At 40.6% G+C, this 27,594-nt stretch overlaps 1 protein-coding gene across 1 annotated transcript in view; it reads right to left on the bottom strand.

Moving 5' to 3' along the window:
* ankfn1b (ankyrin repeat and fibronectin type III domain containing 1b) overlaps positions 1-27,594 on the bottom strand; it is a gene marked incomplete at both ends in the record, with an annotated part of 119,106 nt that overhangs the window by 5,296 nt on the left and 86,216 nt on the right. The window contains 8 exons of the mRNA XM_079260575.1: positions 1,974-2,081; positions 5,818-5,908; positions 6,838-6,935; positions 7,126-7,239; positions 7,740-7,937; positions 12,205-12,412; positions 12,686-12,905; positions 26,981-27,103. Coding sequence (XP_079116701.1) covers positions 1,974-2,081; positions 5,818-5,908; positions 6,838-6,935; positions 7,126-7,239; positions 7,740-7,937; positions 12,205-12,412; positions 12,686-12,905; positions 26,981-27,103 — 1,160 coding nt within the window. The remainder of the gene's footprint in view (positions 1-1,973; positions 2,082-5,817; positions 5,909-6,837; positions 6,936-7,125; positions 7,240-7,739; positions 7,938-12,204; positions 12,413-12,685; positions 12,906-26,980; positions 27,104-27,594) is intronic.

Raw genomic sequence — 27,594 nt, 5'->3', positions numbered from 1 at the left:
TGCTGACTGCAAACAGAAGACTATTGGCCTAGAGGGAACCACTAGCTCTCAGGTCTCAGGGGAGCACTAACTGTGTGTATATGTATTTGTGTGTGTGTGTTTACCCACACAGGCTATAGCTGCTGGAGCACAGCATGCCTTCAGCTCTATGCATGGAGCCACGGAGCTGTAGTAATTTGTGTGTGTTTGTCTGTATGTGTCTTAACCCTTTGCCACTCACTGACAGTGAGGTCAGTTAAGTCTGTGGGGACATGTTTATTTTTAGAGGGCCAAGAGGGGGTTGAAGGCAGGAGAGGGAGGTGTGTGTATATATGTATGCGTGTGTTTGTGTGGGTTCTTGTTGGTGAGATAACGCACCTCCCAACTCATTAAAAGCACTGAGTCCCAAAAACCCTTCATAGACTCCCAGGTGATCTTTCTCCTGCCCCAGGCCACTTAAAAGTCAATAAATCTCCTCATTCAGGGGCTAAAAAAGAACTAATTTTCTCTTCAGGTAGACGAGTAGAGGGGGAGTTACAAGAAAAAACAGCACCCTTCAGGCCCCTCTCACCTCCCCAAAACTCACTCCAACTCGCAACTCTGTTCAGCTCCAGTCCTCCTGGCCTCAGTCCCCATTTGACACTGAGTAAGACAGACAAGTAGGGCCGACTGCTGGGGAGCCTCTGTTAGTCAAGGCCTCTTTCACAGTTTAATTAATAGTGTTTGGACAAGAGGTAGAAGGTGGTGTGGGCCGTAAGCCGGACTGTGATGGGGGGGGCGGGGGGTGTACATTGACACGTGGGAGAGTCACAGTTGAAGAAGAGTGCTTGAAATTATTTGTGTCTGTCCATGTACATGCATACCTGTGTGTGAGCCTGTCTATCTTTCCGTGCAAGTGTATATGTGAGGACAGTAGACAATACGACTGGCAGGCTGCGGGGGGTTGCAAGAGAGGGGCAGCAGTAGTCAGTGTTAATTTATGCCCTCTCCAGACTCCAGCCCGAGACTTGTCTGTTACAGGAATAACAAACATGACCCTGGGACACGCCACCTTGACTACCGTGCCTGAACTCTCAAGCTCAATCAGCCCCCGTCTGACGACCCAAGAGCCACTCAATACTGACTATTATATTGCATCTCGCTCTGTTGCAAACACGGTCTGGTCACAGTGAACAATAGTAAGTAGGTGAGTGTGTTTGGGCATGAAAGAAAAAAAGACAACTTGGCCGATGCTAACTGCAGTTTGCCGTCATATGAAGGAGTCAATGTGGACAGGTTTTGACACTTATGGGACCCGCTTACAGCCGGCAGTGTTTGGGGATATAAACAGCTTGAGTGCGAGAGACGCTGATCTGCATTTTGTCACAGAGAGAGAGGTATTCAGCAGAGGAAGGGCTGAGTCATGGAAAGACTCAGAGGGGTGTGTGTGTGTGTGTGTGTGTTGCTGAGACAGAGGGGAGGTGGTATGCCATCTTAGTGCGCATGGACCCTCAAGTACTTGTCATGCCTCAGATTGTAAAGTGTCTGTCAAGGTGAAATGAAACACAGCAATTAGCGCATGTTAATTCACATGTTGCACCTGTGAATTGAACTGTCCGTTGATGTTTTTATTTCCCCAAAGAATGTTTCTGAAGGACGAATGCAAAGGTTGGATAAAACGCAGTTCTGTGTGGCGAGTGCAGCGAAAATGACAGAAGCCTCAGTAAATGTCAGAGGTTCATACAACCGCACTTTGCTTCACCTGATACTCGTATTAAATTTGATCTTAAGTTTAGGGTCAGGTGTATTTGTAGTTGTTAAGATTGTTTTTTAAACATGTTCTAACCTGTGCTAGTTTATAGATCAAAGAGAACAGCAACTCACACGCAACAGATTTAGTTTTGCAGGTTGAACTTTTAGCTTGGGTCAACTATCCAAATAGTTTAAGGTTTTTATATTACCATTTCATTTTTGTGCAAACAAAGCATTCATATTGATCCGAACTTTGTAAATACCATGGCAAACACAGTTGCGATGAGCTTCTTTTATCTGTCCAAGTAGCTGGTCAAGAGCTTCCTTCTGGCCTCTCTGGCGTGGAGCACGGCCGTCGATGTCCCTCCAACCTGAAGGGAAAAGAAGAAAATATCATTAACTATCTTTGTTTATAATTGTTTAGATTTATAGCTCTAATAAAAAAATTACAAAAGAAGTTTCTTCGGATGAACTTGTCACCATTAAAATGATGGATGACACTTCATAAGCAGATACTTTTATGGGCAGATACTGGAAGAACTGTGAAATTTAGTGATAACCTAACTTCCAGCCTACCATTTCCACTACATTAATGTTGTGATTTTTTTGCAAGTGAAATGAAAAAGCAGTCACAATATCCCTTAATGATGATATATCACAATTGATTATTTACTTCACATTTAATTTTTTTTCACCATTAAGCGCTTGACTGATGTGAAGCCTGTTAAAAGCTAACCCCTTCAGAAGAGTTTCTTATTTTAGAGCCCCATAGCGAAAACCAATTAAGGTTCCGCCTTGCATCCTGTCTCTTCTCTGAGCTTGTCATAATCATTAACAACCTCACTGGTCTTATCCACATTAGGGAAAAGGTTATTGGAACTTCATCATGATCTCATCTGTTTCATTTCTTCCCTGTATGCAGACTTGCTGTTGTCCACCAGTGTTGTGTAATTTCCAAACTATAGGATATAGTTGCTGCAGAGTCTGGGAGTATAGTTAAAAGTGAGCAGTCTGAAGAGTAAATGGTGCAGCTGTGATGTGCAGCGTCCCATCCTGACTGTTTACTGCTGCTGAGTCAGTTGCAGATGCTGTTGTTCACCTGTAGCAGCTGCAGCTTTCCTGCCAGTGGCTGGGAAATGATGGTGTTGAAGGCACTGCTGAAGTCTAAGAACAGGAACCAGGCATAGGTTTTCTTCTTCTAAATATGAGACAGCGTGACATGCAGAATGGTAGAAACCACACCTTCTGTGGATTTATTTCTTAGTGAGCAAATAGCTGTGAGTCCAGCACAATAAGGAGGCATGCTTTGAGGACTACAAGAGGGCTTATGATCCTTACCCAAATGGTGCCATGGTGGTGGTGGGGTTCTTACATATGCTTATAAGCAGACAGAGGTGAGGTTCTGAAAGCTGGTGAGTGATGTACAGTGAATAACCTCGCGCTGAACATAACAAAAACCAAGGAAATCATGTAGGACTTCAGGAGGAACAGTGCTGCCGCCGCCTCCCTGTACGTCAATGGTGAATGTGTAGAGAGGGTACAGACCTTCAAATTCCTGGGAGTTCATATTTATCTATGACATAGAAATATCCATGGCTGCCCTTTGTCACCAGTTCTGTTCATAACCTTCATGAAAACAATTTCTAAACTGAGCTGAGAGGTGGAGACTTTCCAGCTAAATTGGATTTGAATTTATATTTCTTTGCAGATTATCTGGTCCTGTTGGCTTCATCGAGTGGGGAGTTCCACCAAACACTGGGGAAGCTTTTAGACAGATGTAAACTGGCCAGGATGAGTTCCCTTAAAATCAGACGGCATGGTCCTCAGTCAGAAAAGGGTAGATTTTCCACTCTGGGTTGGGAGTGAGTCTCTTCCTCAAACAGAGAAGTTGAAATATTTTCAGTTGGGGTTAAACAGCAGGAAACTGACTATGTAGGATTGGAGGAAAATATGCAGTAATTTGGATGTTGGATCAATCTGTGTAAAGAGACTACTTTACAAATTGATATATATTCATTTAGTTTTCCAGTCTATAAAGAGGGATCCAAGCCAGAAGGCAACAATGTAGCTTTACTTGTACATTTCAACCCAAAGCTCTAGCTATTAATCATGAGTACTGACCAAAAGAAAGAGGCTGCAATCACAAGCAGCCAATATGAGCTTCTTCTTCTTCTGATTGGCTGGATTCACTTTTAGGGATCACTGCTCAAATGCATCAAAAGAGCCACTTGAGGTGGTCTGGGCATCTGGTTTGGATGCCCTCTGAATGCCCTCCCTGGGACGGCCCAAAGGTTCACTGAAGAGATTATAGCTCTCGGCTGGCTTGGGAATGCCTCAGTGTCCCGACCAAAGAGCCAGAAAACTTGAATAGGGAGAGGAAGGTCCAGGATTCTCTATTGAGGTAACTACCGATGTGATCCATTTCCAGATAACTGGAAATAATGGATAGAGAGGTGGATCGGTAAAAGAGACTTTATTTTTTGTTTAGGTTATCATTCTCACTGCAGTAAAAAGACTTATCTATCTAGACTAGACTGATGACATCACTGATGAAGTCTCATTATGACCACTCTGATATGGTTATGTTGGTCAAAGCAAAACATTTAAAAAGAAAAATATTCTATTTTGGTCTGTCTTGTAAAGTTTTGGATGAAAGTCAAAGTGGTGTGCGGTTCAGTTAATACACAACTTTGCAAACATATTGTGCGTGTTCTAGTGAAAGCGACACAGTTCATTCTGAGAGAAAGCTGCATTGCTGGAGAGACATAGCTAACTGCACATATTTGGACTCAGTATTTATGAATGCACACACACACACACACACACACACACACACACACACACACACACAAACAAACACACACACACACACAAAGTATGGCTGCCTATGTAACTGGCAAACAGAAGTTAAAACACTTTACTACAACTAAAAAAAGAAAAATAAATTCTGATTGAATTGCTAATTGTTATAATTTAAAGCGTTTATTGATGACAATTTATTCTTTTTGTCTGTCTTTTCGATAAATTTGCTCTTCTGATTCAATTATAAATATACATGTAATTGCAATCCATTATAAAAAACAAAAAAACAAAAAAGAGCTTCTTAATTTGTGTTACAATCACACACACCCCTGAAAACATGCATTTAAAATCATAAACACCCATTTTGAGTTTTCTCTTAATGATGGACTGGCTCTGCAGAGCTTTCTACCTTGTGTGAGGATGTGTCAGCGATAACCCACCCCCTAACACCATCAGCGTCCCCCCCCACCCCCCCACCAGAGCCCCCGAGAGAGGCTGCACAAGGCTGAAACACGGTGAGCTCTATTCCCGGAAAGGTGCCTGTCCCGAAGAGACAAGCGGGCCCTTTAATGGGCGTCCACGGCCCGGTATAAGGCCCCCACTGTTGGGGCCGCGCCGCGCGCTACAGCACAGACATGCAAATATTTCCAGTGGTAGGACCAAATGGAAAACACAAACACGCAACATCGAAATTAGCTCTGAGAGTGGGAGCAAGGGAGGGAGGTGGGATGGTTATGAAAAAAAGTGAGAGACAGAAAGGGGAAAGCCTAGTTTTTAAGATGGAGACACACACTTGCTGCAAAACACTACGTGATGATGAGGATAAACATGTTCATATGTTCCCCAGATGATAGATAGATAGATAGACATAGATATATATATATATATATATATATATATATATATATATATATATATATATATATATATATATATATATATATATATATATATATATATATAGATAGATAGACAGACAGACAGACAGACAGACAAACAGACAGACAGATATATATAGATAGATATATATATATATAGAAACTGAAATCAAGTTGTATAAGTACACTGAGGACAAGATAGATAGATAGACAGACAGACAGACAGACAGACAGATAAATAGATAGATAGATAGATAGATAGATAGATAGATAGATAGTGTGAAAACTTGGGCAGTGAAGTTCATTTAGTGAGAATACAAACACTGCAGGGGAACATGCTTGAATGCACTGCACTGTATCATCAAGGCTTTCTGTGAAATGTAGACAGACATGGAGACAAACGTCTTTAAAGACAATGGACACTTACTGGAAGGTGCAGCACAGGCTGGGATAGAAACTCCTGGAGGCCCCCATCCCTTCATGTTGTAGGCTGACACCTGTACATAGTAATATGTCCCCTAGAAGGGCAGGAAATTTGACAGTTAAGCTCAGTTTTGTGGTTTATACACGTGCATACAACCTTATATGTATGTGTGCAGTTGAGGTTATCTGTGTATGCCTGTCTCTGTGTTTAGTTTGCAGACAGCAAGCCGCTGTCTCTCCTTTCTCAGCCAAATCAATCAAACCAGCCGCCAACACTTACTGACCTCGCCTTGACCCCTGTCTTGTGACAGGAGAGAACTCAGGCTGAGGTCCTTTTGGGGGGTGGGGGGTGGGGTGGGGGGGGTGGGGGGGGGTTCTCTCATATAATAACAAACAACAAGCATATTGTCCATTTATCTACATGCCCACTTAAAAATGCCAAACATAAATCAGGTTGCAGGCTACCAAGCTGCTCTTTTTAATCATTTTGCTGAATTGCCAGGAGCCAAGACCTTCAGCAAATAACAACTAAAGAGTTTTCTAAGTGTCTTATATTCAGGGTGATAAGTCTGTCATGGCTACATGTGTGGAGATAGATTTATAAAATAAATAGGCCTTGCATGGGAAAACCTTCACGCTTGTGTGTGAATATTATTGACGGGCTTCATGGGGAAGCGTAACCTCCCACAAATTTTTTTGTCTGTCAGAAAGAACAGCTGGAGAAGCTACAGCTTAGTGGCTTTTTTTGTGTTCCTTAGTCATTCATAAACTACCAAATAAAGCGTGGCTGCTTATGCTTTATCTGGAGTGAGAGGAAACATTGCTGGACCAGATGCATGTGCAAATTGTTTTGTGTGGTGTGAGCTGTGTAGTTGCGTAGCGGGAGATTAAATGTACATGAATATAAGGTCTATCGGAAAAATCCTTTGATGAAATAAGGGGGATTTTACTTTCTGATTCTACAGTTGGCCATCATCTACAGTACCCATCGTTTAATGGAGACAAATATTCAAGCCAAACTTACAGAAGTTAATCCAGTGATGTTGCACTGTAGCAGAGTTGTATCCTCCACTAGCATTTCACCATCCAAAGGACTGAATGATGGCGTACTGCTCCAACTCACTTCAAACACACACAAGTATCAACAATCTTTTAATAACTACAGAAACATGCAAGATGATGGTCATTCATTAAAAGAACAGAAATATCATTCTCTAAAATTACTACAAAAAAGATTAGGATTTAGCCAAAACAAGAAACTTAAAAATGTTGTCATAGTGACTAGTTTGCACTCAATGAAATGATGGCTGACCTTTGTACTTGGTGACCACAGCTGAATTGACACAAAAAGGTTCCTGGAAGTCAACCTGTAGACTGGCGCTGCTGCTGACAGACAGGCGAACCACACTGGGAGCATCTGGAGGGCCTGAGGAGGCGGCGGAAACACAAAGAAGCCAACAGGCAATGTGACAAACTGGCAGCAGCAAGCAGATTAAAGCCTTCCACAATGTGTTACACATTACATTATCTGCTTGTAATCTCACTTATGCACGCTTATAACAAAATGGAATTAGGAGATGAACTGAACTGCTGTTTAACTGAACTGCATTATAAAGCAGGAGAAGCTGTGGCTTTATGTTAAACGTAGTAGTTCAGGTAGAAAGAATGAAATGTCTACCTTTCTAGTTAGCGAGTGAGAATATGACCACAAACACAATTCATATGAAATGCTGGTGTACATAATCATATTTTAGGTTTCCCTGTATGGAAGCCTTTAACGTAGCTATGAAATAAAGTGAAATTGTGAAAAAGAAGACATAGCATAAAAACAAAAGATGAACCCTGGGCTGCAGGAGCAATGTGAGTAACAATATCTATCAGCTGCTCTGCATGCGAAAGAATATCAAATTCACTTTAAAAACTTACTAGCATGCTCAAAGCCTGTCTGCATGCGCCGGAAGAGTCGTAATCTCCATTCCCAAGCCTTCAGCTGCCTCTCCCGGTCTGATCCCTCCAGTTCAGCAGGACCCTCATTCCGCACCTGGGCCTGAAGCTCAGATACCCGCTGTTCGGCCTCCTGCACCAGGGTGGCCAAATGCACCGCTCGGCCCTCCAAACTTACAACTAAAAGCGACATGGGAGAAATGAGGAAGCTCAGGCAATGAAAGGGCTGGTGACAGTAGAAGAGGTTCATTACTTGAGTTCATGAATTCAACAAAACTGGAAAAAGTGTTTTGTAAGACAGTTAAAAGCATATCAAAGATGAGAGATGTTTGAGTTGAATTTAAAAACTGTTAAGTAAACGCTCCTGTACAAACACTGCTATTTAAAATATGAATTTATATGATTGTATGTTCTCTGGAACGAAACAGTTTCATCACTAAATTATTTACGATCCAAAAGTCAATTGAGTTTTAGCAAGCCCTTCAAAAACACTGCCACTGCCTGCAGTGTTGCAAATGACTTCTGCAGGCCACTCTTTTTAATTTAATTGTTTTCCAAAATACTGCGACAGATTCCTCAATAAAGTCCACTTAATGTAACTAAGCAGTCTCTCTTTAGAGATGACATCACCTAGAAAATGACAGAAAATGGGGCAATGAAAGTGAGAGGGGTTAGAGAGGGAGGCGTATTCCTCATATGCGGTTCTAAAGGAACAAAAGTGGTGACAGCATGCATAGGCATCAGTTTAGACTGCCATTGTTAAACTATTTTCCCTGCAGAACTTATGGAAAATTTTGCATAACTGATTTATTTATACTGTGTCCCAAAGCTTCATATAGCCATAAGAGAAATGTTTGTTTCAGGAGGATTAGGGTGTTACTACAACACTGGGAACAAGGATGTGTGAAACGCAGCGCTTTAATAGATGAGCTGTAACATCCCATGAAAATATTTAAACCACAGTCACGCTGTTAGTGATCGTGACTTATGGTGGTTTAACGCAGAGATCAAAGGAACTCAGACACCCCAACTGCGTATGCGTGCAGATTATTCTAAACAACAGTATAGAACAGGTAATTTACAGCAGTGCAGTCAGATGAAGACAGTAGCGTACAGTACTTCTTTGGTGGCTAGTCATTTCTTGAGTGTTTGGGACTGGTGTGTGTCTGTGTTTAGTCTGTGTGGTCTGTGTTTGTTCGTTGTAGATTCCACTGTTGAGCGTTAGATTCCACTGTTGACAGTAAGTTTAAAGCTCCGTGTCAAAAAGTCCATCTGGGTGTTTAATTCTGCGGCTCTCTCTGTGTCTCCTCAGCTTGTCTTTGAATCCAAGCGTCTCTTCTGAGTGTCACTTCTGGTGTTCTCTTCGGCCACTTGTGTGAAGACCTAAAGGGGGGTGTTTTGTCACTTTTAAAAGAGAGAGCCTGAGGGTCAGAGTTAAGGTATAAAGTCTTGGTTTAGTTTAGATTTTTCTTTCTTTTCTATAGGCTGGACGGATAGAAGGGTAAAATATTTATGTTAGTGTATTCTGATTTATATATTTAGGCTTTCTAGACCTTGAAATATGTCCATATGCTGTCACCAGTGTGTGTGTTTGTTTTGACGTGTCCTTATTTCACATCAAGGCTGGAATCATCAATAGCTCACTAAAGCAGCTTTGTCTTATTGAGGGCCACTGAGGGATTCATATTGCGACTGTGAAGTTGCTTTTCAAGCATTTGTTTGATCATCTTTGTCTCTCTGGTAACCACACACACTGTGAAGTGAAGCGTGGCAATATCAATAAGCATCAGAATCAATTATTTTAAAGTTCAAGGAAAAGTCTGCAGTATCAACAGTGTCTGCTTTCCTCATATGGAGTTTGATTAGTGCATGCCTTAGAAAACAGCAGAAAGCTTTGTCTTTCCCTTACATGCCGCTCTTTGCTCCTTTTCTCTCTTCTTTAGTCTTATGGACTGCAAACACACACATACGGCTTACACAGTATTTCGGCACCGTGTACAAAGTAAAATCAAAGAGAGAGCCTCAGTAAACACAACTTTCCATTGGTGTGTTTTCAATTTAATAATACCTTTATAAGACGTCTGGCTCAGCTCTTGAAAATGTGTGTGTGTGTGTGTGTGTGTGTGTGTGTGTGTGTGCGCGCGAATGAACACAAACAGCCTAGGAGCCTTACTGGCGAGTTCTAATCATTAACAGAGGAAGGGAGTGGAGGCTCAGAGATCACAGAAAATGAAAAGTGCTTATGAAGATGACTAATATTGCATCATAATTACCACCCCTTCCTTGACTTTGATTTTGTTTCACTGCCAGCTGTAAACAATTAAAGTGAAACCGTGTGACTGTCAGAATAGTGGGGATAAATTCTTTTTTAGTGTAATTAATTTTTGTGAGTGTGTGTTGTTGTTGTTACGGTTAACACCTGCAGTTGTTCTGATGGCTGCTGATATTTTTAGCTCAGTTAATATATTTTTAAGTTGAAACTGCATGTGAAAGAAAGACAACAACTTTTCAGATACATTTATCAAGTGGGTCAAATGCAATCCCAAAGGAGGACCAGGCCAGTGTCCTCTTTATGTTGATCCCAAGTTTGAATAGATTCAGAGTTGTGCTTTGAAGGGGCATCCAATGTATAATCAGTTCAATGTTTTCCATACCAGATTGGTCAAGATTAACAACCCCTGTTGGTGCTGGGGTAACTATGGAAGGTGCGCTACTGTGGGCTGAGGAAGGGGAAGAGAGGGGTGTGTCCTTATAAATGGTAAGACAGAAAAAGGACAGCTAAGAGCTGGGTTTGAAAGCTGGGAATATGAATGTTGGGACTATGGCAGGAAAAGCTAGAATAGTGATGACCAATTCTGTACAAAGGCAGATGTTAGATATGGTCACTGGTGTTGAGTTTGATAAACAGCCTTTTCAAGCAACAAAGGTGATGAGAGAGTAATGGACAGGTTTTGTATCCACGATAGGAATGCAGAGGAACAAGTTATGGTTGACCTGTTGTCACCTTCTTGGATTATTAGAGGGAAAAGCACCATAACTCATGTTGGGAACAAATTATTCTTTCTTTTCACATGCTCGGACATGTAAAAATGATTTTTCTCATACCGCTTCTTAACACTGAGTAGACAAAACTTCTGATGAACAACACATGAAACATCACAGTGTCATCATCTGTTTTTATAAAAAACTTAATTCAATGCAGCAGCGAAGTGTTTAAAGCCAAGCCTGCCCTTACTGATTCTGTTGGAAAATGAAAGAATAAGTACAGTCAAAGCCAGGTGCTGCTAATCTAAGAAACTTCATTCATTTTTTATCAGAAAGGACTGGAGCACCTCGATAAAAACATCAGTTCTTATAGGTTGCTTGTGTCATGTGGTCAGGCATGTGTTAACACAATGCAACAATATAAAAAAAAAAACACAAGGTATGATCTTAGAAAGCAATTTCTGCTGCCCATCAGTCAGAGAATGGTTATGAGGCTATTTTCTAAACATGTTGGAGTCAATCACTCTACAGATTTACCAAGCTTTTGATTTTTTTTAAATCTCACACTGAATTGGCATTTTGGCTTACTTTTTATAAAATAAACAAATAACAAATTTCCTGATAAATAAAATTTGTACCTGAGGGTGTACTTACTTTTTCACATGACTATTTGGATTTGATTGACAGGAATGCTAAACATTTCCTTTGGGAAGAGGCCACAGTCCTTACCTTACACTCAAAGAAAGCTGCCTTAAATTATAACCAAAATAAGTAAAATTTACAGGAGTGAGTTATATTCAACTTCTTTCCCATATAGTCGTACAGAAGAGGGGAAATTAGCTATAAAGACAGGAAAAAACTTTTCCAGGCTATTTATGCAGCAAAACAGCACTTCCTATCATTACATATGGGGAATGACCTGTTTTTGAAGTCCGACTCAAGGTGCCTTTCCATGAATTGCTGTTGTTTTTGGCAATTTAACATTGGGTTTAATTTTCAGCCTGCAAGCTACTTCTTGAACGCAAACAAATCCTTTTGGGGTAATTTCCCATTCGTGTTATATACTAAGATTAGCAAAGGAAACAAAGGTTCAGATGGCTGTCAGTAAATAGTAGATACCATTTTTGGCCTCACTTGCAAATTCCGCTCAAATTGTATAATCAAACCAAATGTAAATCTACCATTATAATTCATTCACAATTATAAATTCTCAGACCACACTTGGAGAAGTGATTTAAAAAGTCCCTGGGAGCAATGGGGTTAATCTCATTATTGTTTGTTTGAAGCAAGTCCAGTGGTGAATTGTCTTGTACATAAAAGGTGCTATACAAATAAATTGGCTTTGCCTTGCCTTGCCTATGCAAAGTTATGTTGCGTATTATTTACATAGAAACTGTAGCCTTTTTTTGTTCCATTACTATTCACACAGATTTAAAACAGTCAACAGAGCCTCTCTACTCACAGTGGGGACTCTCCTTGGCACCAGCTCGTAGCAGAAGCTTGGCCATGGGTACGTTATTGGTCATGATGGCGATATCAAGAGGCAGGAGGCCCTCGCTGTTTGGAGTGTTAAGGTCCAGCTCCTCCAAACTGTACTGGGACAGAAGCAGCTGGACCAAGTCCAACTCTTGGTGCTCCACTGCCTCAAACAAAGCTTCATTACTCTGGAACTGGGACACAAAGTTAACATAGAGTTTAGGATGAACATAACCAAAGCTCAGTATTTTGAGACATAGCAGCCTAACCAACACCTCAGTAAAAGTTTGAGTAATGAACATCTTTCAACCTCTGCACAGATTATGTCATTTTTGCTTCATAGTCATTTAATAGGTGTATATTCACTGCATGGGGTTGTCTGATCAACTCGCTTGCCTTTACTCTTTCTCATCTTTAGATTCCAATTCTTCCTGGGCTTATGATAGTTTTTTCGTTCTCTGACTTACTATGGTGATTTTACGCAGCCTCTCCTTGTCTCCTCCCCGTCCTGACACCACACTATCCTCCAGAACAGGAGGGTTGGTGCCCACGCGGAACTTTCCAGACAAATTGCGGTATAACCGTCGAGCTGCGCTTGGTGAGGACAGGCCGGCTGACTTGTGAGCTGAAGTTGGCTGGTGGGACTGATCCCCTCTCATGGGCTGCGTCATCTTGGCAGAGTCAGCCCTGGAGGACAGATGGGTGAGAAACACAAGTGATGGATGACAGAAAGAAGTGGGGAAAAGAATCTGACCCAGTATATTGTGACAGAAAGAGACACGTTTTAAAAATATAGCTAGATAGAAAAGATAAAGTCTTGTTTAATTATTTAAGCGGCCTTGCAAAGCCACTCTGCTTCTGCAACTCTGCTTGTACAAATTCATGGGTATAAATCCTGGGATACTGTTTAATGTCCCAAAGAATTACATACATACATGACTTACATTGTGCAATGGATCCACTCAGCATACAAGCAGTTTAAAAAATTTAATAGCTGACAGTGGAGGGTTGTCAACATTTTTGGGCCCCATGAAGCAAAGCCATGTCTACTAGTCGCTCCCATTTACAGGATGCATATGCAGAAGGGTGAACAGGAGATTTAAAGCTTTTTTTCTTCTTCTTTTTGAAAGATTTTTGGAAAAAACAACACAAGAGTTGCATTTCACACAAATGTTTCACGTAGGGCATGGCTATTGTTGTCATTGCTGCTTCAAGAAACCAGTAAACATGGATTCTTTACACATATCTAAATGCATTTAAAATTATTTAGCCAACTTTGCAGAGATCCCATTCAATTCTTATCTAAACTAACTAAACAACCTCAAACACATGCCAGATGAACACATTCGTTTTTAGTTCTCATTCATAAGTACCATAATATAAAAGTTATTCTGAAGTAGTAATTACTGTCTTGTAACCACTTTGCTGTCTCATCTTTTTCCCCCAAAAACAAAAAAAACACAAATCCCCATCTCTTGCCACGGGTTTCTTGGCATCACTGGTATGCTGGTTATACTGCACCTCTCTATTCTGCTATGACAACTATGTAGATGACATGCATCTCGAGTCTGATCCATGGCGCTCACACACACACTCAACTGCTGAAGGAACTGTCAGCAGGACTCTCCAGGCGTTGGTGACAGACTCCGTGTTGGGTCTCTCCAAAGAGAAACAGAAAGATAAATGAATTCCTCAAATGAGCCATTTTCAACAGCTCTCGCTGTAGTTTGTTTCACCACTCCTTATATCTTTGGCACTTGTTTGTCCTCTCATCATCCCTCTCTCTACTTGGTCCTGGTCCTTCACTCTTACACTTTATCTCCTCATTGCTTCATTTCTTTCCCATCGTCTCCTACATTATATCTCTACTTTCCTTATTTTTTCACCACTATATTCAGCACCGAATCATCATTTGATGCCAATACTTTATGATATATGACATCATTCTGATACCACAGCCTCATAGGAAGATTGTTTACACATTTGATTTGAAAGAGAGCTTTTATATTTTCCCTTAAACAGCTATTATGTTAGGTGTTTGACCAAAGTACATGTGCATCTTAAAAAAACAATAACTTTAACATAAGCAGACAGATGCTGAGGTGAGTCAATAAAGGAATTATTTTGGCCCATCATACTACATGCCAATCACAGATTTGTCAAGGTGAGAACATCTGTAGGAAAAATGTTATTTATACTCTCGGTCTGCAATGAATGTGTAAGCCCACATGAGCATGCATACGCACTCAAACCCTCCCCCATCACATGCATTTTGTACAACAGCTGACAGCGGCCCACATTGTAGACTTTAAAGCAGCCCCAAGCCCTCGCAACAAGGCCTTTTTCACAGCGCCGATACACCTAAAATACCCCCGATCCCCATCCCTTCCCGCTCCGTCCCATCCATCTCCACTCCATCCCGTAATAGAGGCCTTATTTTAGACATCCTCGTGTTCCCGGCTGGGCCTAACCTATTCCAGGGTTCCAGATAAAGCGCGGCAGGTATTTGGAATAATTTTTCCATGGGCCTGGCCCGGAAGATAAAACAAGAGATATATTTGTAATGCGTGTGCTGGTATCCCATTTCAAAGAGAAAGCCCATTGGAATGCAGCCCTAGGCTTATTGTTATTTGCCTGAGATGGAACAGACTACTTTTTTTTTCTGTCGGCAGGACGGTGCCCCATCACTCTCTGACGACATTAGGATCTGGTTAGCATAGCGTGTGTATGTCTGGTCTTTCAAAGCGATGCTGCATGCCACACGTGAGACTGTCATATTATTTGCCAATGACATGCCCCCTGCCACCAAGAAAGTTTAAAGATATAATAAACATCTTTTATGATAAATTTTAAAAACAAGCTACACAAAATCAACCTATAATAAACAATCTTCTCCAAAAACCACAGAATAAAATCTGGCTTCAATCATGATTGACAAGGAATGCGCTGGCATGCATGTCTCAGGCAAAAGAAGAAGCAAACACAGATTTTTGTGAAGGCACAAAAACACTAAAACAATAAGGTGAAAATATTAGAGCTGATGGATGGAGTTGGTTTAATCCTATTATAACATTACTTCAGTTTATAGTATTATATTTACAACATATAACATCAAAACTTACAACACTTTTAAAGCAGTTAAGACAAGTTGTTCATCGCTGTGGACCATTGTTGTTTCAATGTTATAAAAAATAAGAACAAGAGATGGGAAAATAAACAAGCTAATACACATGAACAAGTGAACAAACAAATTGCAGACAATATCCTACAGTTTTACCAGGCTAGAGAATCAGGAAGTAGCTTTTCTCGGAAACCAAACGTCTCTTCCAAGATCTGGGTTCCATTCTTGGCCCTTGATCAATCCCACATCAAATGCACCCACAAACAATCAACACCCCCCAGTTGCAAACACACATCTGCTTTATTAGTTTTATCAGCATTTTGACAAAAAAAAACAAAAAAACTATTCGGGCCTCTGTGTCAGTGACTCAGATGTAAACAAAAACATGCAGCGAGAGTCTAGACATTACTGACTAAAAGTCATGATGGGGAAAACCTATGATTGAGGCATATTTTAAATAATTGTAGGCTCCAGGATTGCATAAAGTGCACAGTTTGTGGGATTTTCTGCTCAAGCTAAAAGTCGGCCACAAGTACGCATGACAACAGCTAATAACAGTTATGGAAAAGGGCATGTCTAAGAAAATATAAAAAGTATTGAGCAAAAAGGAAAATAAAAAATGACTGATCGGAGTAATTTCAGTTTCTTGAAATAGCTTTAAAAGCAAAGGAATCCATGCAGTTGTCGTTCACAGTATCAGAGTAACTATACAATATGCAAAAAGAACAAACGTGATTCAAATGTTTGTAATATTCTTAAATACACCCAACTTCTGTTTTGGTGATTTATTTCAGCCTGACTGGATAGTTAAAGAAAGATTTAAAACATTTAGAAAACAAAATGTTCCTCAGTTAGTGGTTTGTGTTGCTCTAAATAAAAACAATGTTAAATTCAACATGTCTAACATACAGAATAAACTGGTATAGTTAAGTGCATGAACATACAGGGGTCATTAATTCCCACCTTCAGGAGTGTCTGTGGCACAAAAAAGGATCTTTTGATGGAGGATGATAAAAGAAAATGATATGAATTGAAGAAAATGAAAACTGAAAATTGATTTTAAAAAAAAATGTGTGCAGAGGTTTGCAGAAGACTTCTCTTTATGGGAAACTTTGCATAATGGACTCAAGAGTCCAAAATGATCCATTATTTTTCCTTTATTTTCTTTCTCAACACCCTTTTCCCCCCATCACACCAGCCTCCAGCCTGTTTTGGTCATTTCTCTGCTTTTCCTCCATATCAAACCTGACTACATCACTTGTCAACAAATACCAGAGTTTCACAATGACTCGTCAGCCTCCAAACACCTCATTACCACCAGTCCAATGCTGCGAGTCCAGTGCTGTGAGAACACATAAATCTGAGCCGTATGTTAATGTGCGGCTAGTCATGTTTATAACACACAGTAACATTAAATTAGTAGACATGTATTACATCTGTGGTGTGCATAGATGAGGTTCCACAAGATAAACTGAGGACTGGAGGAAGCATGGAAAGAGCTGCGGGGAAGGCAAAGAGCAGCACTGGGACAGTGCTCTCTGAAAACAGCGTGGTGTTGGAGGGGGTGAGAGAGATAGGCACTGAGAGCAGAAACTTGCACATATTCACTCACTCAAACACACACACACACACACAAACACACACACACACACACACACACACACACACACAGACACACACACTTGCACCTACACGTGCGAGCACACAGACATGCACAGAGTACACTAGCCGCTCTAAATGTGGCTTGTAGAAGGAAATTCTGAAATCTGAGTCTTGGCACCAGACAGGCTGGAAGCAGCCGGGCTGCTGGATGCAGAGAGGGAGAGACTGAGAGAGAAAGGGGGCTGATGGCGGGAAGGGAGGGGGTCAGTAGTGCTAGAGTTGTCTTGACTCTTATCAGCTTATAGACAACATGAGGCCACACCAGCACCATGACCTGCAGTTTCCCATGCATGCAACAGATGAAGATAAATACACAGATACACACATGTTAAAACAGTAATGAGCCCTTAGAGTTGTGCTTTCTGGATGATATTTGTTTTGCTGTGTGCGTTGGTGTGCCTGCTGCCCTTAAACCATCAACAATAAACAACCCAATGTGGATGGATTTATTAATGAGAAGTGCAAAAAGTAGCAGACTGGTCCCTAATGTGCAACTCTAGCACAAACAAGGGATATTAATGATTCAAATAACTTTCTCTGTTTTCTTTATGGACTTAGATGAAAGGTAACGGCATCTTTGTGCATTGGGATATTGAACCCCCCTTTTTCCTTTGGCTTAAAAGTCAAATGTGTGGCACGCGCCATGCAAATACGGGAAGCCATCAGCTTTTGTCTTCTTATTTAGCCCCTGTGGGGGGTTTAAAGGCCTCTTGGTTTAGCTCAACACTACTCGTGGCAAGACTTCTTGTTGCGTTCACCAGTCACTCTCAAAAAAGAAAAGGAAAAAAAAAAAAAAACTCCTTTAACTAAAGCTGGTGTTTTTGAAGATTGGGTGTGACAAAATTTGCAGTGTTTGAACTAAGACGTTGGTCTTCAATGGAAACCAGGAAGTTTCCACAGCCCAAAAGTCTTGTGTTTTGTCCAAAAGTTTTGAAAATGCAAATATATAAATAAAAATATGCAAATTCATGAGTCACTGTATCCCTTTAACTATCTCACTGGGTCTGGTGCTTCTTGGTTAGCACTGAGTGATGTCAGACAAAAAGCTGAACTAATATTAACAGGTGGGTGCCCGATGAACAGAGTAGGCCTGTCACAGTAACAAACTTCGCCTTGCGATTAATTGTCTCAGAAATTTTTGCGATAGACGATAATATTGCGCTACGCAACTATTGTTGTCATTTCGAGATCATTTTAAACTAAAATAACAATAATGCCATAATTATGCAAGTACACCCTTTCAAAGATCAACATACTTTAATTTCTAAAGGACATTTAGCTCAATGTGCAGACTAGTTTATGCTCATCCAGCCCCCAGTCTGCTACAACAGATCAGGATTTCTCCTGGGGTTTTGGCAATGTGGTTATCTGGAACACATGGTCTCTAAGCACTATGTAACAGTTACGTAGTCTATGGTCAAGCTCATATAAGGGGACATGTTTGGACTGGACCAGAGGTGGGACAGTAAAATTGAATGTCTTTGATGGCCTTCAGTATGTCATTTTTCATGTCATTGTAAAGTTGTGGATTTGCCATATGTAACACGTATGTTCATCCATGCAATTCATTTTTCAAAATGTCGCCTTTTTTACATTATTAAAGGGCAGCATCGCTTTACCAACCAAGCTGTCTGAGTGCACGTCATGTTGCACTGTCCTGTTAGTATTTAATCTGTCCGTTAGACACCCCAGTGATCGTACTATCGGGAAGATGGAGCTAGCCTATCTGTTAAGGTCTTTTTTACCCAGCTGGGAAAACTGCAGTTGATGATTGTGTTTTAAGTGCAGATTGAAGCTTGTTGTATTGCCATGTTTAGTTAATACTGTCTTAAAACAAATTAGGCAGAAAAGAAAGACAAATAGAAAAAAAAAAACGCTTGCATTTCAAGAGGCCTTCGCACCGCCTTCGGTGCTCGGGCCTAATTATTGCGTCCAGAAAACTTATTGTGAGCATTTTTTTTTAATCGTGCGATTAATTGACTTATTGCGACAGGCCTAACAGAGAGGAGTCTGTATTGTCTTTTTTCATATCACAAGCTCCAGGACATGGGTCAGTCAGACAGTAAAACTCACACCAGGCAGAATATAAATACAGAGCTACTTGTTAACACCAAATTTATAGAATCTAAACAACATTTTCCCACTGTCTCCTATTTTCCCACTTAGTAATTAACTGTGGCCTGAACTTCCTTTTGATAAGCTCACACAGCAGATAAGATAGGTATTTGTTTCTTTTGTGACCTATCCTGTTACAAAACTGACAAAATCAAAGTCTTGGTTGACTGTGATAAGCCAAAGTGTGTGCTGATGACTAAGCAGGTGACTCATGTCCTGGTTGTTGGTTCTTGCGCTCATGTTCGGTGCAGCAGTTAGTAAAATAATACCTGAACACAGACCTGGGCGCTTACAGCCATGTGTGTAGAGCCGACATGGATCACAGTAAATTTAACACCATAATGAATGCTCCTGTATGAACACACTGGTGCTGTCTTTTACTTTTTTCCTCTATCTTTTATCCTGTCCTCTTTTTCTCACTTTCCGTCGCGCTCCCTTGGGAGAATGCGAGAGAAAGAGTGGGCAGTATGTTTAACCTTTGAAACTGGCCTGCTGTGCTGAGCAAGGCCTGCCACCTGTTGGCTCTGTGTGTGTGCATGTGTTGTGTGTGCATGCAGAGGTAAATCTCTCTAATTTTGATGAGCAGAGACAACAGTGGAGTCACCATGGGGATGAGATGGCGAGCAGTGGCCGACGTTCTCAGGAGGGGGAGGGTGGGGTGCTTCCAAGGTGGGATCACCCACATATAAACATACACACAACCCCTCCTCTATCAGAGGCTTGGTGACACTATGTCTCCCACGGCGATCGTGGGTCCAGCCTGGGTGGCTCCAGGCTCTGTGTGTCTCTATGAGTATGTGTATGTGTGTCACACCAATGGGGTCCCTGCCTGGGCCACCATATGCCACCCACCCAGCCAGGGAGGGAAGGGTGGGGGCGACCCCTGGCAACTGAAGCCACCAGTTGGCTCATTCTCTTAGTCACACGCCGGCCGGGCGCCATGTTTAAAGTCCCACGGCTATTTATCTGTGGTAGGTTAAGCAGGAACACCATTCTTGTAAATGCTTTGCACAAATGATAACATACATACTCATACACATACACACTGCTAAATGGATGAATGAAGTACAGGGACAGTGGAAAGGGTGGCAACATCAGAAAACCAAACGACTCATTACTTAGTGAATCCAAAAAAATTTTTCAAACTGAAAGAAAAAGGAAAAAATGGGTACTAAACAAAATTACATCACCCTCTTATCTACATAATAATAATTCTGCAATGCTTTTAAAGTTGTGTCTGCAAGAAAGTTTGGGAAGGAATCACTTTTTGTCCCAAGATTATTTATTGTTTCCTATGGTAAAGGAGACAATAAAGGACAGACTTAAGCTCTTTTTTTCTTATATTTAGAAACCTTCATGTGCAGCTTTTAGTGCCATTTCTACAGTGTAGCAGTGTAATTCTTTCAGTAGCAATGCTTGCTGCATGGTTATTACACTGTGCTGATATCTAAATTTTATCTCACAATGACCAATATGGTGACTCTGGTGGGATGGCGTAAATGGGGCAATTACAGGCAGTCAGTTAAATAAATATAAGGGAGACAATCCTCATTCATTACTATGTGCATCAAATGTATAAACAAAACTTTTAGGCTTAAACATGATCCACATTGATACAGACCTGGATGTCAGCACTATTGTACTTGTGCTTTCCTTATTATTCTTTGAAACATTTTTCAAGAACAAACAAAAGTGTATTTCCATTAGCGCTGCTTGCCTTTCATCACCTTGTTAGCGATACATGATGGGCCACTAACCCTCTTACCTACTGACTGTATGTCTCTGCACACACACATACACACACACACACACACACACACACACGTGCAATCACACACATACACACACACATAAACATGTGATGTAGACCACATTCACCAGATATTTTCCCACCCTTCCAAGTCTTCGGTCCAGTTTCAGAGATCTTCATCAATCTTTTGCTGACTATTTCCATCATCCTTTCAATCCATCTTTTCATCTGATTCCGTCACAAACATCCCCCTCTGCTCCACTTTTCTTCAGTACTTCCTTCTCTTCTTACCTACTTCAGTCTTTTCTGACATCTCCTGTCACACCCTAATGTCTCTTTTTCTCTGCCTGTCTCCATTTGCTCTTTCTCACTGCCCTCCATCTCCACCACCATTTCTGTGTGTCTGTGTGCTGAGTTGAGGTTTGGAGTGGAAACCAGAGTATCAAGTCAGAGACACACAGGACAAGAGGGAGCCAGCCTCATAAATCTCACTGAGTGCAGCCCACAGCATCCAGAGTCAAAAACACAAACTTTGTGCATGTGTGTTTGTGTGTATGTCTACATGTCAGAGACTTTTCGTTTCTGCCAATACAGGTGTGCACATGCCCTTTATAAGTACTTGATGTCACATGCATTTTTACTTGTGGCACATTTTACAAATGTGCATTCATGTATGGAGTGTTATACATCTCAATATGTGTGTGTGTGTGTGTGCATGTGTCTGTGTGTGTGGGAGTTTGTGCATTTGTAGGTAAGGATTACAAAGAAAAAGGACAAAGATAAAAAAAAACAGCACTGGATCAGGACTGATCCAGACCAGAGAAGTTTGCAGAAATTCTGCTCCCTCATGTGGAATCGGAGGTCACTCATCTTGCCAGAAGCTCAGCCTCAACAAATGAATTCTGCAGGTTAAGAAGGAGTTGATGTACAAACTTGAAACGGCAAGGATAAATGTTTTGTTCTGAGGAAAGTGTTTCACAAAAACCTTAGGACTAAAAAAAAAAAAAAAAAAAAAAAGCCATAAAATCTTATCTTACAAGTCTCATTAAACCCTATTGTTAAAGTTAATTTCATAGCTGTCTTACAAAATATTAATAATAAATATTTAACAGTATTTATTTGTGTTCCTTAGGTCAAGCCCCACTATTGGCTATAGAGGAACATTTAAACACCTTCATGACATTTTGCTGCTTTCGGTTAAAATAAAAAAATTACCATTTTTTTTGGCTTTCCAACCAAAGTCTCAACATTATTACATCATTATCATTAGATTGCAGCACATTAGAAAATACACACTGCTGCTAGATTAATTATTGATGTCATTTAAACTATAGCAGAAGAAGAAGGAGGCAAAAACAGTGGAAAAATTATATGGAAGCAGTGATGGAAATTTCTGCTCATTTTCATTTCATTGTTTAGATACACGTGAATTGAGATGATTATGATGGTTATTCAAAATGACTGCAGTCAGCTCAAATATCTGCAATCAGGCGCCTGTAATAATAGGCCTACTTAAAGAACGCTGGAAGAGAAATGTTGTATATTTTCAGTGATGCAATGATCTGGTTTTGAACTGCAGTCAAGTTATTTATTGACTTTAGATACTTCAAACTAAGCTGTACACAAGCAGCTTGCATTTGGGGAAGCTTTTTGATGTTCCAATACATTTTAAAGCAGACATAAAACAGAAAAAATGTGTCAAACATCCCAGTAGAAGCAGAGTCAGACCATTCTGTTCCTTAATAGTTCTTTAATGTGTTCTGATTACAAATTCGAAAGAAGAAAATGACTGGCATTTATACCCTTCTTGTTTGTCGTTTTTTTGTTTGAACTGATGGCGCTCAGCTGTAAAAGAAAGGAGAAACTCTAAGGAGAGACTGAAAAAGAAAACGTGGGTAATATTAAACCAAATTACAACCAAATGAGGCGAGTGGCAGACTGTCCAAAACCACTTTACACCCAGGCTTTCTGAGCATTGCCTCTCTTTTTCCACCAAGAAATTAGCAATTTCTCTGTGTTCTTTTATATTCCCTTTGTGCACAGTTCATAAGGATTAGCACTTACCCCCATTGCCCCCCTGTGCACCCAACCCAACACAGTGCTAAGCATTACAATGTGTGTTTGCTCTTGTATATGTGTGAGCATGAATATCAAGGAGAAAATCAGACGTGCAGACACGAGTTTCTGCCACTCTTGGAGTGTGTGCCTGTATTAATATAACGTCTGAGGGTAAGGCAGGTCAGTTTCTCTCCTGACATCAAAGTTAAGATTTCATCCTCTGAGGGCTGTCAGCATGGGGTTATCCCTGAAGACAGGCTGGCACCAGGCAGAGCACAAGGCCTTCAGGGGATGGAGAGGATTTAAGGTCTTCGGTGCATACTGCACAACCACATGCTTCTCAATCAAACACTTGCTGGTGTGGTACCAACTTTATTTTTTCTGTTTCAACTTTTATTTATAAAGTGTATATGGGTCTGAGTGCTGAATGCTACATTGCACGTGAATTTTTATGCACTTAAGGAGGATATAGAGTTTCTCTGCAAGAGCAACACAGAGAAACTGTTTTGGGAAATAAAGACTACTAGGCCGATATGTCTAGTAGCTTCTCGATTGTGCTCAAGGGTTTTGGCAAAGGGCAGAAACAGCCTCTCTGTCACCTTGAGAGGATGTGGCAATAAAGACTATTTAGCTGTCCCTATGCAGAAACAGAACCACTGTCCCCTTATAGCCTCCAGTTTCAAGTCTCAGACTCTACGAGATGTCTCCTGTGTCCACATCATGCGCAGGAAAGAAACAAACTAATATACACACCAGTTTGTAACAGATCTGTGTTAGACTTGAGTGCTTAATTACGGTATCAAATATGTATTTGTAATACTCTAAAAATTGGGACTGAGACTTGCACATGATTTGGTGAAATTTCAAGAAAAAAAACTAAGAAATAATATTCTAAACATTTTTATTAAAGGAATGACTGGAAATATTGACAAAAAATGATGAGGTGACAAAAAGACAGTACCATTCCTCCCCAGGGTGCAAATGAAATTATGTGGAGAAGGGCTGTGACTGGTCAAAGTTGAATCAAGGTTGTTGTAATTTGAGAAAATTGCAAGGATGTGCAAAATTTACAGGGATTTGCCTTGACGGTTGTGATCAAAACATTGCAAATTCCTGGAAGGACTGAAAAGGTTTCAGCTCTAAAAGTTTTGTGGACAAATGCATTGGATGCATGTCCACTGGGTGGATTTTGTAAATGAGAGAGCAACTCATGATCACCAGGTAGGTTTAAAAATCTTTATTAGTGAAAGCTGGGACTATATGTTGTTAAGAGCTAACATAAACACTTTCTCAACTTTATACCACCAACAAGTTATGTTACACTGTTGGTAGTACAGTAAGTAAAAGCTTTTTGTGGAGTTTGATAGAAGTGTTGACTTGGCTACAACAAGTTATATAGGTTTAACGTCTGCAGTGTACTTCTTTTTAAATATTTGAGTTGTTTGACTAAATCAAAACAAACTCAGGTACTCTTACCCTGTAAGTGTGGTTCATTTGAGCTGGTGTGAGAGCTATCAATCAGAAAACACATTCACAGTCTCCCAGAGTGGAGAATTGTCTCCATTTTTCTATGATTTTGTAATCCATTTTTCAAAGTTTGTCCATTTTACTAATCAGTGGTTTATTTTCTTTTGTTTTCTGCTACATTTTATTCTAATAGCTGACAAATCAATCTCTGATCTGCATGTAGCAACCACACTTTAAATATTCATTATTCAAATTGGACTAAGCGGTTTGGAAAATGAATGAATGAATAAATATTCACTATTTCCTTCCTTCCCCATTTTTCTCCAACCTTACCCCTTGTGTCTATTTAAAATCATTACTAGTGACATTGCCATTATCTTTTATAATCACATTTTCCTAAGTTCTTGCCAGCCCTCACAGACTTTGATAAACCTACAAAACAGCTCCCGTTTCAAGCGTGACCAGCACAGCCTCAGAATTCCCTTAATAGCTGTAGTTTGTTTGAATGTCTGACTTGAATAGACATACATGGCAATGGTCCACTGAACAGATAGTAAAGTGTTAAGCCAATTGAGACTGCTTTCCTGCCCAGGGCTGCTGGGAGGTTTCCAGCTTCATGTTTTATGTGTCTCTTGTCTCACATTACACTCAATTCATTCAATTTTAAGTTTAAAAAGAGGGAGCAGCATACAGATACTCACTTTAACCTTACTTTAAGAGCACACATCGGTGGATAAAAACCCTGCATTGTCACATTTCACTTACTGGAATGTGTTTCTAGGCAAACACACTCGGAGCTTTCTTTAACTGTTACACAATATCTGTCTCAGGATACAGAAGATTTATCAACTGTCAGAAAGGGATCCAGAGGCTCTTAGAAAACAAGTACCTATTTAGATGTAGCTGATCTCTACTGGAATTTCAGCACTACATTATATACACAAAGTGACAAACACTTCTGACAGTTATTGAAGCCAGGAAATAAAACTAGACAGAGAAAAGTATCACAAACATTCATTTTTTTAAAATCCCATTTAATTTACAATAGCTGCACCACATCATTTCAGCAGTGCCGTGACACTTTCATCAGTAAAATTCCCGGTATTAAAAAGTAATACAAGCTGGATTACGGAGACAGACAACAGGAAACGTTTTTTTTTTATGTTGAACAATTTCAAATATGCAACTGACTCAAGATGTTTTCAATAGATGCTAGTAGCACACATGTTTTCCCTTTGATGACTGTGCATTCCAGAGGAGCCGCTCTGGTCATGTCAGGGGTTGAACCAACCTTGTTTCACCTCCCAGTAGCATGACTCAACCCTCAACCCTGAATCTACCCTCTTGGGGTTCCATATTTATGATGTCACAAAAGCTGAGTCGTGCTCCTGTAACGGTGGCTCAGCCGGGAGAAAGTCTGATTCCAGCTGTAGCTGAAGCCCCCCCCACCTACCGCCATCTCTCTTGTAAATGAGCATGTCCAATGTACCCACTGTGTTTCATTAAAACCAGACCACATCAATCAGGGCCTGAACTTTAAAGGCCAGGTCCCCTCTCTGGCAACATGGGAGAAAAACATGGAACTGTTAAAGTGAAGGACCTCACACTGCACATACACCTCAGCTCAAACACTTAACACCACATTTCTGCTGGAGGACCACACATCGCAGTGTCAGTCCGAGACCACACAGTTGGTCTCATAAGGCCAACAAAAGACCCTATAAGACCTCACACTAGATCCTAGCATGATTTGATAGGACCTCAGAGAATGACACACCTGTAGCACCACAAACCGCAAAGTAACTCCAGTGAAAAGCTACTGTAGTCCTGGCACAGCATTTAAAAAACCTCAAGATTGTTTGGAAATGTGACTACACAGTTTAACTTTATAAATTAGGTGCAAAGGAAGCAAAAGATTATTTCAAACCCAGGCGCATGTTACAAGTAGTGAGAAAAGCATAAAGAACGAGCCAAGAACACATAGCAGGAAACTCAGTGGGGGAAGCCAGAGGGGAAAAACAGCAGGATCAATGGGTAGATAAATGAGTCTAGGTCAGGCAACATGAGGGAGAATGAGAAGGATTCCCATGGGTGGGGACAGGAAGGCAGCCTCGCGATGGAAAGCTTTCAAACTCCTTTCATCGGCTGCCTGAAGACTGGAGCTTTACAAGAGCAAGATGAGCCGGCGCCACGAGAGCTGCTTGGCGCTCCTAAACGAAACCAAGACCCAGAGACAGGGAAGGACCCTATCACCACCCTGCCCACTTTCTGCCCCCTGACCCAAACAGCAGCCCCTGGTCCACTCTGCCTTGAGTCTTGGGTTTGCAAACAGGACACAGAAACACAAAACTAAACTGAAATGATAAGAGTTTTATTTACTGGATCTTAAATTTGCATTTCTACTATAACAAGCAAAATCTACAAATTTAAAAAGCTCTGCTTCTATAGTTTGTCAATTTCCCAATTCTACAGTCCGATAAACCTAAAACTCATATTGATGCTTTTCCAGATCTTTGGGTTATTCTTCATCAAGTTTTTCACCTCTAATTTTCTTGAAATAATCATGTAACCCGAAAGAAAGAATCTTACCAGTCCACACTAAGAGATCGTCGCCTGTAGGATGGCGGTCTGTCCGAGCAAGTCTTCTCTGTTTTTGCTGGACGTTCTTTTAGAGATAGGCGATGAGTAAATTTGGAGATTCCTGACTCTGACCTGTTGGATAGAATGACAAAAAATCATCTTAAGAATAAAAAGATTGCTTTATTTAATGATCTTGAAACACGGTTTGGCTAGTATTCAAGGAAGTATATATCTTATCCCATATAACTTTGAGAGGTTATTGCACAGGAGTTGAAAAGCACTAAACATTTTGCCTTAATCAAGAATAACATAAACGTTAGCTGCTAAGAAAACACATTGGGGACTGAGATAAAGTGGGTACATATTTAGTATATTTGTGTATCATAAAGTAAAGAGACTAAATATGGATGATGACACACATATCTCAGCCTTAGCTTAATTAGGTTAGCTTCATTGATGCCTATCAAGGAGTTCTGGAGAAATGTTTTACTGGATGAAATGTAATTCATTAAATTTTCAAACAATGAAACAATGCTTTTGTGACCAGCGGAAACATTAGATTTCAGGGAAAGCCACACACTTCCTGCCTAATTTTCTCCAAATCCTTTTCACACAATGGTCAC

Source organism: Telmatherina bonti, assembly GCF_933228915.1.
Source record: "Telmatherina bonti genome assembly, chromosome: 21".
NCBI classification, from domain to species: domain Eukaryota; kingdom Metazoa; phylum Chordata; class Actinopteri; order Atheriniformes; family Telmatherinidae; genus Telmatherina; species Telmatherina bonti.
The sequence above is the reverse complement of the archived record's forward strand: the minus strand, read 5'-3'. Positions and strand labels throughout refer to the sequence as shown.